This window comes from Limulus polyphemus, unplaced genomic scaffold, assembly GCF_000517525.1.
Source record: "Limulus polyphemus unplaced genomic scaffold, Limulus_polyphemus-2.1.2 Scaffold67, whole genome shotgun sequence".
Classification (NCBI taxonomy): domain Eukaryota; kingdom Metazoa; phylum Arthropoda; class Merostomata; order Xiphosura; family Limulidae; genus Limulus; species Limulus polyphemus.
The window spans coordinates 297,372-310,389 of NW_013665677.1; the positions used below are offsets into that span (position 1 = coordinate 297,372).

The window sequence follows — 13,018 nt, forward strand, 5'->3', positions numbered from 1 at the left end:
GTGTGGAGAGTTTCTTGAAAATTCAGATTATGTAACAATACAAAGCTACATTAGCATTTATGTACGCACATATATTGTTGATTCTTACACTCGAGAATTTTCTACAACTTTGGAGAATAGGTGGGAGTTTCACAATACACATTTAACAGCATACATTTCTAAATATAAATTTAATTTAAACAAATATGAATATTAAAATAAATATATAATAATAAATTTGTCACATATGTAATGTGAAAGTCCTAACTGAAAAAATCAATTCAAGCATGGAGATATCATATTACAAAGAAATGATCATGATTTTCTTTTATAATTGATTGACTTCACAACATCAGATGCCCCTTTAATTGTTAAAATGAGTATTCAGCAGTATAGACTTGGATTACAATGCACAAAACAGATGTGGACCCAAGTGGTAACTAAGCAGTAACAGAAACTAAATTAACTGCTTGGGATTCCATCTAGCTTGAAGAAGCACAGTTAGGAAGAAGCTTATAAGCAATGATCAAAAAATAAATATACAAGAAAAAACAATTTGTAGATATGTTAACATAACAATGTTTAGGGACAACAAGGGGCCTATTGATCCATCTAGGCTGTCTCATCCTCTAAACTAAAATTATTAAATAAAAAAGAAATAAATAAAATAAAAAACCTCAAAGACAGCCATTATCACTCGTATATTTATCAAGCTTTTTTTAAAATTCACTGTCTCCATAAAATCTGAAGACAATCTGTTTCAAAGGCCAACCACCCTGTTAGAAAAATGAAACTGTCTTAGCTGAAGATGACTCCTTCTCTGCCAAAATTTATATTTGTGTTCCCTAGTCCTTCTATTCTCACTGTTAAATATAAAATAGATGATGCATCAACACTATCAATTCCCTTAACAATCTTAAACATCTCAATCAGATCCCCTCTAATTTTTCTTTTTTCAAGAGAAAACAATTTCAAAGATCTTAGCCTCTCCTCATATGAAAACCCATCCATCTCAGGCACCATTCTAGTAGCCCTCCTATGAACATTTTCCAACAATCCAATGTTCTATGGTAAGAAGCCCAAGACTGAACACAATACTACAAATGTGGCCTAACTAGTGTCCTATACAATGAAATTATAACCTCTTTAGACTTGTATTCAATATTTCTGTAGATACAACCTAAAATCCTAACTTCCCTACCTCTAACAACAGCACACTGCTTGGATAGCTTAAGAAACTGATCCACCAGATACCAAGATCCATTTCTTTCATAACACTGTTTAGATTATTCCCATTCAACTTATATTTATAATTCAAATTATGATACAACATATGCATTATATTGCATTTATTATAATTAAAACCCATCTGACATTTATTCCTCCAACTCACTAAATGATCTAAATCCTTTTCTAAAGCAGCAACATCCAAGACCTTAATATCATCAGCAAATTTAAGTAATTTATTGATCATTCCTTCATCTATGTCATCAATGTCAATCAAAAAGAGCAAAGGTCCTAAGACTGAACCCTGAATTACCCCACTTATGACATTAATCCAGTTTGACTGAACTCCATTTATAACAACACTATGCTTTCTTCTATCCAGTTAGCTAACTTCTCCCCAATACCTAAAGAAATAACTTCTTTATAAGCCTTTTATGTGACACCTTGTCAAATGCTTTCTGAAAATCCAGATACACTAAATCTACTCCCTTACCCTCATCTATATAAGCAGTTACCTTTTCAAAGAATATCAAAAGATTTGTAAGACAAAATTTTCCCTTAGGGAAACCGTTCAATATAATTATAAATTTTGTTAAATTACTTTGCAAAGCATCTATTATCAGACTTTCCAAAACATTCCCTCAACTGGTACAAGACTAATAGGCCAATTATTACTATTATTTTTATTACCTCGCTTGAAAATAGGAGTAACATTAACCAATTTCTAATCCTCTGGCACCTGCCTACTATTCAAGGACTTACAAAGAATAGTAGCAGGTGGCTCACATGTCCAGTTCTTAACCTCCTTCAAAACCCTTGAGGTAGTATTAACTGGCCCAGAAGCCTTATTGTTCTTTAAACTTCCCAATTTTTTCTTAACAAGCTCAGAATTAATGTGATCATCTTGTTCAATCTTGTTTCCATCTATCAACTGTTCAAGATGATGAATATTGCTTAAGTCTTCATTAGTAAAATCTGAAGAAAAAGCAGACTTTAATAACCCAGCCATCTCGTAATCATCAGATATGAGCCTTCCTTTATAATCCTTCAAAGGCCCTACCCCCATCCTAACATTTTGTTAACCCTTAATGTATTTAAAGAAATCATTACTGAATTTATAGATTTTTAGCCAACCTTTCATAATACATACTTTTTGATGTCCTTATTTCCTGTTTGACCAACTTTCTTGATCTTCTATAATCTTCTTAATCTCCCATCATATCAGTCAATTTAAATTTCTTAAATTTGTGATGCTTTTCTTTACTTTTTATCCCTTATACCCTTTGTTTGCCTACCTGGTTTTTTACTTGCAGCCACACTTTTCTCTCTATAAGAAACATGTTTATCTGAAATATTTAAAAATTTATCTTCAAAGATTTTCCACATTTGATCAGTGTCTCCAAATAACCCAGCCGCCCAAATCACAACAGATTATTCTTATCACATCCCTTCAAAATTTGCTTTTTAGAAATTTGTAACCAAAATATTATTCCTTATCTCCATATGCAGTGAAACATGAAACCTAATAGAGCAAAGATCACTTGCGTCAAGATGTCCCCAATTTGATGGTCTGTAACAAATTTCTACTAAAAACCTTTTTTCTTCATATCCACCAATAGAAACCCAAATGGATTCAATTTCTTTGCTATTATATTTGATATCCTCAACTTCAACAGGATGTAATCACATTTTACATTAAATAACCTATAATCCTGTATTTCAAAGAAATTTATGTAATCAAAATCATCTACATTTAGGTTCTCCATCCCTATCAGTGCTCTAAATTCATCTATTTTATTTCTCATACTTCTAGCATTACAATAGTAACAATTAAACCTACTTTTAGAACTACTTCTATACTCATTTCGTATGCTAAACTTTTCTCTACATCTTACTTTTCACATTTTGTTTATACTTGTCCTCACCACTGTCTAGTCCTAGTTTGAAACTTCCTTTACCAACTCGTGAAAAACTTATAATTTAATCCCCACGATTAATTCTTGGCAGTACCCCTGACACAATTAAGTTATGTCCCTTTTTTATATGCTTTTATTAATCCCTTGTACTTATCAATTATCTCCTCTGACCTACTTTTCCATACATCATTAGCCTCACTGTTCACAACAAAAACTGCATCACTGTTAGCCCCCTTATTATATTTCTTCTTCTATCAGTTACGTCCTCCACCCGTACCCCTGAGTATCATAATCTAATTATTTTCTCTCTATTTACCCTTCAGACTATTCTATCCACATACTTTGTCATAGAATGTATAACCTAATTAAGTTTATCATTAAATTGGAGATAAATGCACCAATTATGTATGGTAGCCCAATAAACTTAACAAAGCATCAGCAGCAAGAATGAATGTACTATTACTTGAGCCATCCTGGAAGAGAACTAGGTTTTTCAGATAAGGCACAAAAAACAGCCAGTCGTGAATCTCTAGACATCAAATGTTGATGTAAAAATGCATGTTTAAAGTTGACAAAGATGTTTACATACTATTAATGAGACTGATTCCCTGTGAAAAAGATAACATAATAGAGAATCCATTGTTGAGCTGGCCAAAGTGGACAATGAGAGAACCCAGCAGTTCAAGTACGAAAGGAGGAAGAGAGTAAGGTAAGCCTAAGAAATACTCCCAAGATTAACTCAATGCATCCACTTCCAGAGAATTTAGATCTGCATCTGAAGTACTAGAGTGACAAAAGTCAGTTGTCCAATGTAACAAAGGCATCTATCTTCAGACAATGCAGCCATTTGCACAGCCACTGAAAAATTAAAGGTTGGAGGGTCCACTCCATAAGGAGAAACTGATGACCTAAAAAAGAGAATATGCCAAAATGTTCATCATACCAGGAACACGAAAGGCTCAAAGGTAAACATGTTCAGAATAAAGCCTAGGAAGGGGAGGAACTGCAGTAAAGGAAATGTAAGCCATCACTGTAGAATTGTCTGTGTGAATAAATGTAGAATGGTTCTGATCTCATGGTTTAAAAAATACATTTAATGAGTGTTAATTTATACTTCTTTGCTTTATTGTCTTAAATCAGTAGATCCTATACACTTAGAATTTCAATATAGATATCCTAGATGTAATTCTAGGTAAGTAGGTTCTACAATTAGAACCATAAAATCCAGAATTAGAGAACACACTGATTTAAGATCAATAAAGCAGCAAAGTATAAAACAACATGCATTAAACATAGAATTGTGATATAGAAAGAGCAGAAACTCAAGACAAGCATGCTGAATAATCTAAAGTTCTAACATGCTGATGTGAGCTGTTGTTTCCTGAGGAATCCAGAAATCAGACTTATGCTGCTTCTCCAACACAGCATCCCAACCAGTGAGGCAACCATTTGCAAAAATAGGAAGGTGTATAAAATGAGGAGGAAAAGAAGATCCTGCTGTCATAAGATCTCTATCCATCCAAAACTGGAGAAGCATGAGTGATGGAAGAAGTATTTATGCTGTATGACAATGGGTATAAAGTCAGATGTCACTGAGAAGCACATTGAGTATGCTCTGAGGAAGAGACTTCATAAAGTGAAGCCATTGTTCCCAAAGCACAAATGATGTATTTGTGGTAGGTGTGGAACACAGAAGAGACTGTCCATGAAACTACAAAGTTTACTATGCCAGGAGACTGAACTGTATTGGCTCAAAACCCTGAACATACCAAACACTGTTTTGCTACTAAAGGGAATTGGCATTGTGAATAATATATTCAAGAGATGTAGCCAGCTGAGTGATCAACTGAGTTTATGAAGGAGACTGAGTAGACAACATGATAAGAATAAGCCTACTGTCCATAAAAAGTGAAAGTTGATGTCATGTGGATATAGAAGAACAGTAAATGTTTTTATTATTCAACAGGAAATATATATAAGGCTGAAGGGAAGAGTAGTAAACTAAAAATTACTCCCACTGGCAAAAATAGAGAAAATGATGGATGATGGATGTAACGGATATATTAGGATAAGCATCCTGTATATCAACCTTTGTCATCCAACATCATGTTTTCCATTTTGAAACAAGGTGTCTCAGGTAAAGTTTGTTTGGGAGCAAAGCCACACTGCAGGGAACTGAAACCTGGATTTTACCATGGTAAGTCCATAAACTTACTGTAGTCCCACTGGGGAATGACTCCAGGTAAAAATTAAGTTGGCACATGTCTTCAGTCACTGGATGTCTCTAGAACTATAAAGAGATTAAAGTAAAAACTCGGAGAAGCATGATAAACAATTTTGACTGCCTGGTTCAGAATGTGGAAGCAAACTGAATTAACAGGTAAAGACTTTGAGTGAAAATAAAGAGAAGAAGGATGAGGGCAATGAAAATTTTGAAACCCCAAATCCCATGTATGAAAAAATTACCCAAGATGAACATCTAATAGTCTGGATGGAGAATTCATCTCGAATAGAAGAGTAATGGAGTGGGTCAAGGTCAAGAAGCCCTATCTTACTTACTTCTATGTTTTGCCACTTGAGAAAAGAAATGAGCAGAAGTAGCAGACATTGAATGAGAAAAAGAAGAAGGAGGAAAGGCAAGGACGAACATTATCTGCTAGTCATCTTGAAGAGGAATGACAACCTGAAGTAGGGAAAGATGCTAAAACCCTAATGAGTCCCTATTAGCATGCTTCTCTTGAACATAAATATTTTGGATGAAATTCCTATAAAACAAAATTAAGTAGAAAAGAAACCCTTTCAAGATCAGCTGAAATGTTGTGTGTGTGTGTGTGTGGGAACAATCAAGAGCCTTTCAATGCATGATTAGCTAAAATGTCAAAGAAAAATAAGTTCTATGTGCTAATAAAATATATATATCAGTGAAAGTAGCTAACACCTAGATAACACTGAAGAAGAAAGTCTCAAAATAAGACAAATCAGTGCAGGGCACTAAAGTGTTGATAGGTAAAAGAGGAAGGACACATAAAAGAATCCCCAATAACTGAGCTAAGTGTAAAAACAAACTTGCTAAAAGGCTACCTGCATGACAAATGCAATGAATGTAAGGCTTAATACCATTTTTCTGATTTTGAAAAGCATTAGCAATGGATCTGAAAATCAGAAGAAGGTGGAAAATATAAAGATTCAAGAACTGAATTGTCCAATATTACACTAGCACCCCTGCATGTATGCATAACAAAAATTGGTTTAAGAATTAAATAAAATATAACTGAGAAAAAAGCAGAAATTAGACAAGCAATTATAAAAGCTACTTTGGGATTAGAACTAGCTGACAGAAAGTAAACAGTCTGAGCAAAAGACTGTTCATGTTAAACATCATAAAGAAAAAAAAAGAGCTATTACATAATTTGAACATCCACATCATCATAAGACCCATCAAATACACCAGCAAACAATTGGTCATTAATGCCACAAATACACTGATTAATAAGGGCTGATAATATAGCCATGGAATCTCCCTAAACACTACAGGCAGACTCTGTAAATATTACCTCCAAAGAAGTTGTAGAATTTCTGATATTGGTAGAAGCATAAGACCCATCAAATACACCAGCAAACAATTGGTCATTAATGCCACAAATACACTGATTAATAAGGGCTGATAATATAGCCATGGAATCTCCCTAAACACTACAGGCAGACTCTGTAAATATTACCTCCAAAGAAGTTGTAGAATTTCTGATATTGGTAGAAGCATTTGTGTCTGAGTTATCATTGACTTTAGAAATCACTGTGAATGAAGTTAACATGACAACTGTCAACAAGAAAATCTGAGCTATTGTAGGAAAACAGAGCTTATGTATATTCTCTTGAAGTCTTGTGAAAAGTGGGAGGGTAGAGAACTCTGGGTAAGTTGACACATGCTCTGCATTATGTCAAGGACATTCAAAAATCTAAAGTCACATGACTGTTAACTGCATTAGACCAACTCAATAATGAAAAGCTTTTAGTATTGCAGAGAAAGATCAGATCTGGTTGAAATTAACCTCTCTAGCTATCACATAGATAATGACCATTAAACATCCAATGGTTCAATAGATCTCATTCTAATGGCCAAGAATATTCACTGACTTGCAGTTATAAGATTACTGTAGCATATGTCAGAAGATATATAATTAAATAATGGAAATACCTCAACATAATGTACTGTCATTCTACACTTTCATACATAATTGAACAAAAGGGAGTAAAAACATTTAAGATTTATACAAACCATGAAATAGGATGTGAGTTAGTATCTGAAATACATCTACTTTAGAACAAAATCCACATTTGGCAGGTGGAGAGGATGCTAATTTCAAATCCTGAAACATGATGAAATCTATAACATATATATCTGTTGAACTTACTAGTGTTTTCTTAACATTACCTGTTTTCTTCCTCCAGCTGATGAATCATGGTTTCTAACTCTTTTTGATGGTCAGCATCTACAGCAGCCAAAACTTGGGCTGGACTTCGGGGCTGAAACATCAAGCCACATTTGCTAGTTACAGGAACATTACTGCCTGACACTAAACTAACATTAAACAGTAATGGTTAAAAAAAGAACCTATATGATTAGAAATATTGTTAGATATATTGTTGAAACTGTGATCATTTTTAGAGTTTGTGTTAATGTATTTCCATATCTGAAATAGTTTTTTTCAACAAAAAATAAAACAAAACTGAAAGTTAGAATTTATTGATGATATAATGAAATTCAAACAGGAAGAGTGTAACAAATTTTTAAATAAAAAATAATTGTTAAAAAATATTTTCTGGTGTTCCTGTTTTGAGTTAGTGGAGTGATTTACAAAGAAATTCGATATCAAAACTTGCTTAATAAGTGTTATTATTGTTAATTTTATTTGTCTACTCCAGTTTGATGATAGCATAAACAGTACATGAATCATTATACTAGAAACACAAACAGCTATAAAAGTCAGTCATCAAACTGAAGAATATGTTTATTTGTATACACACTGCTTTCTTATAGATTTTTGAAATGTGTCCCATTGTGGATTACCATAATATAGCAAATACTAACTCAGTTCAGATGTTTTGTATACAATACTGTAATAACAACAAATCTGGAAACTGATGAAAAAAAGGACAAACAGTGGCATGTGGTGCATGTCTTCTGATACATACTATAAACTGATATTCAAGTACACTTGATCAAACACATTTCCACAACTTTCCAAAACCTCTTTTTCTTCTAGTAAAATTAACTTTCCAGCATTTATTTACTTGAACTTTAAATGATGAATAATTTTGTTTCCAAAAAAAAAAAAATTGCAGAAGTATATTTATGATTTGTTAATAACATTAGTTTATGAATATTGACAGGTCACACAACATAAGATCAGAACTGAAAAATAAAAAAAAAGGTTATACTGAGGAGAAAAACTTAGGTGTGAAAATGTGAAATAGACAAGCAACAAATCAGAAGATACTAGCACAGTGAAATTTTAAATGACTATAGCTATAAATTTAGATTATTTATGTATTCAGTTGGGCAATGGACACTCACTGGATAAAACGAAAGAAGACTATACACTTAAATATACAGTATATAAAAACTTCTATGGACTGGAATAGTTGGCTGGTATGACTTAGAAAGCATCCCAACAGGCAAGAAGTACTCCATGTTTCCTGTGATACAATAATTTGATCATTCATTTACTGATATCATTGATTTAATACAATACCTGCGTGTAGCAGTATTTGTAATAATGTTTTGATATGGAAGTTTTTTGTTTTTTTAAGTGTATTGTGTTGAGTATCTCGTATTAATCACAAGTTCCTCAAGAGACTGTTGTGCTGCACAATAAAAGTATCTTTAGTGAAACTCCTAGATGTATTATCTTTTACTTGTTAAAAATATAATTTTGATATCACCTCATTACATTCTAGAACTTTTGCATGACTGATAAGAAATATAAGAGTGAAGTTTTATTTTACATAGTTTAAACATTTTCAAACCTAGGAGGGTGATCCCTGTGATAAGTAGAAAGTTAGTTCGAGTTTGAATTTCAGGCAAGGCAATATATTGTCCCACTGTGGAATACATCAGTATATCAAAACTGATATTACAGGTGTGTTGGCATACATATAAAGTATAAATATTTTACATTTATACAAAAAGTATAGTGTTTCCCATAAGTAACATCTGATTTAAATGACAAACTAGCATATAATGTTGTCATGTATTCATGCTTCACTACTGTTGTTTCTACATTCTACAATATAAAAACTTAGTTTCTGAAATCCTACCAACATGAGGCAATGCATCAGTTTGAAATTTAGAAATATTTATGTATAAAATTTGCTGAACCATTGAAATTTCTTTGCTGTATTATATATATATATATATATATATATTTATATGGAAAACAATTAATAACTTCAAAATTTAATTTAAATCTAAAATAAACTGTTTAGTGTAATAAAAATAGCAACTGTCTAATGTGATGTTTTACTGGTCTCACAGAAAAGTAAGGTGATATTAATTAGTGTTTAGTCATCTTATGAATTCCTCTCTTTGATGGTTAAAAATCAATGGACTATTTAGATGAAAGCTTCCTTGAAAATATATACATATACTAAGAAGTAAAAGAAGTACAAAATTATACAATCTTAAAGTTTTTGAAAAATAGTTGAGTGTCCTATAAATAGCTTGAGCTTGTGTGACTCATGCTTTGAGATTAATAGCAGAATGGTCATATTTTATATAATTTTTACACTATATATACACTTTAACAATAGCACCAGGTATTTACTTTTATAATATCAAGCCTAACATTAATAAAGTTTTTATTTTAAGTACATCTTTTGTTTAATATTATAAAATAAATTTAAAAGTTAATAATGTATCCTATACTACAATACCAATTATCAGTGTTGATCCATTTTTTACTCTACTTGCAAAGATTTCTTTAAGAAACCAGTTATCCAGCCATTAATTAAATTGTTATAGTATTTTTATAGATAATGATACTCATTTACATTCTCAGCAACTAAAATCCAATACAACAAACTTTAAAACATAACAACAATATTTAATTTAAAGCTGTGTTGAATGTAATGTAAAACTGTTTCAGATTCTAACAAGTATTTCAAAACTTGAACATTAAATTGTCTAGTAAAGAAACTTTCCATAAATTTCAAATTATATGGCAGAGCTTTACTATTTAATAGGTCAAAGCCTCTAGCAAAAGCTCTAAAAGGTAAATTGAAATTACTAATAGCTTTACTTTAATTGGGATTACTAAATTAAAATATGCATGCAACAATATCATTTAGTCAAAAATGTCATTTTACTTTATAGAGTTAGTCCAAATTATAGATCTCTAATGGAAGTATTTATATAACTGATTTTAAGAAATATCTTTATAACTTTGATAACTTATACATATATGTTATTTTTACAATAAGCAGAACACTTTAAAATGCTATATGCTCTAATGACATGTAAAGTATATATTAAGTATTTTGAGCCTTAAAAACATAAACAGCATAAGTGAAATTAGATTAGAACATTCATGAAATTCCAGTAACAATCAGTTTTTGACAAGACAGAAAAAGAACATGAAACATCAGCTTACAATGGATTGCACATTTTCTTCAGAAAGTGTTTGACAATACTGAGCTATCAATTGGTGTTCATCCTCACTTCTAAATAAATAAATAAGAACTGCTCCTTTTATCTTTCCACATGAAATACAAAACAATATCACTATTTTAAATACTTTGCTAAAATAGAAAAAAAATGACTTAATGACTATGGAGTTGTGATTGAAGTTGTAACAATGAAAAAAGAAGAATTTGGAAATACTACTCACATCTCTGTACCACAAATAGCTATAACCTCATATGAATTACTGTGTAATTTCCTGCACATGCCATAAGCCTTGAATAAAGATCCAACCCCTCCACATGTCAACATGTATTGTGTCAGCCTATGATATAATCATCACTAGACTATAACTCTCTATCAGTAGGAGGGGGACACAACCTCCATGCACAGCAAACCCCATGAGCTCTAGCACATGGACACAGATTCATTCTTTCCTTAGCATTAGTTGTCTTCAAATACATTTTTTTTTCAATTTGATTTAATGTAATTTTTGTGCTTGTTGTTTTAACCTTTCATTACTATTCTTTCCTTAATTTTCTGCATGGCCTAGTGGGTAGGGTACTGAACTCACAAACTGTGGGTTGCAGGTTGGAATCCCTGCCACTGAACATGCTCACCCTTCCAGTTGAGCTGTGGGGACATTATAATGTGATGATCAATCCTACTATTTGTTGGCAAAGGAGTGGCCCAAGAGTTGGAAGTGGGTGGTTTTGACTAGCTGCTTTCCCTCTAGTTTGTCACTGCTAAATTAGGGATGGCTAGTGCTGATAGCCCTTGAGTAGCTTTGTGCAAAATTCAAAACAAACCAAACCAAACTTAATTTTTTGATTATATGAAAGAATTATACTATATTTTACACTTATCAGTTAGTACTTTCATTCAAATTATCTTTAATTTGATTTTCTTTTAACTGACTTTGTACTTTTGTTACATATGTCCCATTATCTGTTCCCATTGTTTTATCTAACATAAGTTTCATCCAGTACTCTTCAACATCATCATTGGGCTTAGGAACCATCATCATACCTTGCTCATTTTTATTCTAACTAATAACAAGACAAAAACAATCCATCATCTTTATATTTTACTAAAACATACCACTACAACATCAGTTTCATAAATTAACTGGATTACGCATTCTTGTTCTTACATTTCTATTTCTGATATCTTCCAAGGTTTTTAACATTGCTTCACAGAAGTCCTCTAATAATATCACGGTGACTGGAAGCAATGACGGTCACTGATATTACTACCATTCTCAGACCCTCTTGTTTTTCTGGCTCTGGACTATTTCTTTTGAGCCCACAATATTAAGTTGTTAATCTATTATGTCTCTAATGCTCTGGCCCTGGTGATGGAGTGATTACATCATTTATGCCCGGACCCTTCCCACTCAGTGGTTTCTTCATTCTCTGGTATTTTTGGTGTATATGCTCCCACTGTTAGTGCACTACAATCATCACTGTCTTTCGATCTTCCCTATACTCTTTGCTTTCACTCATTTAGTTTCCAATCCTAGTTCCTACAACAATGGCTGAAGATACTCTGTGTCTGAAGTGGTTTAACCTGCTTTTATATGCTTGAGTCATACTTCTTCCCTTTCTCCCTTGTGGGTGCAGGTATTTACTTTTGTCTTGTCCTCCTTCCACACTATTTGCTACAGGGGCAGGTTCAAATTCTTCCTTGACTGTTCCAAACTTTGGATGGTTTGGGAGGGTATTTGAATGTTTTCTCCATTCATCCTCCCTTCCTTTTCTTTTTTGTACGGCATAGATGGCCAACTAGCAACATGTGAGCCAAATCTTACCCATGAAGGTATTTTATCCAGCTCCTGTTTTTTTTTAATCATATTTTATTTTGGCAAACTGGCAAAACAAAAACAGAAAATGAAACTGTTACCAAGCAAACCAATCCCATGATGGTTCTATGAACATTCTTCAAATGTTAATTCAGTAATTTAAACAAAACTATATAATTACCTGAGGATCTGTAGTACACAGTAGGAATTAAAATTTAAATTAAACAAATACATTACTTTACTCAGTCATATATTATAAGGCCCCAGACTACAGTCTAGGTAAGAAAGTGGCCCATGAACGTAAAGTAATTTGCCATCCCTACTGGCATTTGTCTTCCTCCAGTTGCCATTCTCCTCTGTTCACAATGGTTCTGATGGTGAGTTATTTTTCTCCTTTCCTTTCCAGGTCTAACAACC

General features: G+C 32.5%; 1 protein-coding gene across 5 annotated transcripts in view; it reads right to left on the reverse strand.

Annotated features, from left to right (window-relative positions):
- The window catches only part of LOC106465344 (dystrophin-like), a 144,232-nt gene that overhangs the window by 6,830 nt on the left and 124,384 nt on the right, over nt 1–13,018 (reverse strand). For all 5 annotated transcript variants that reach the window (XR_001291200.2, XM_013925579.2, XM_013925571.2 and 2 more), the window contains 2 exons: nt 10,772–10,841; nt 7,555–7,646 (listed from right to left, as the gene is read on the reverse strand). Coding sequence is in view for 4 of the 5 variants with exons in the window: in XM_013925579.2 (XP_013781033.1) it covers nt 7,555–7,646; nt 10,772–10,841 (162 nt within the window). In the remaining variant the exon portion in view is untranslated. The remainder of the gene's footprint in view (nt 1–7,554; nt 7,647–10,771; nt 10,842–13,018) is intronic.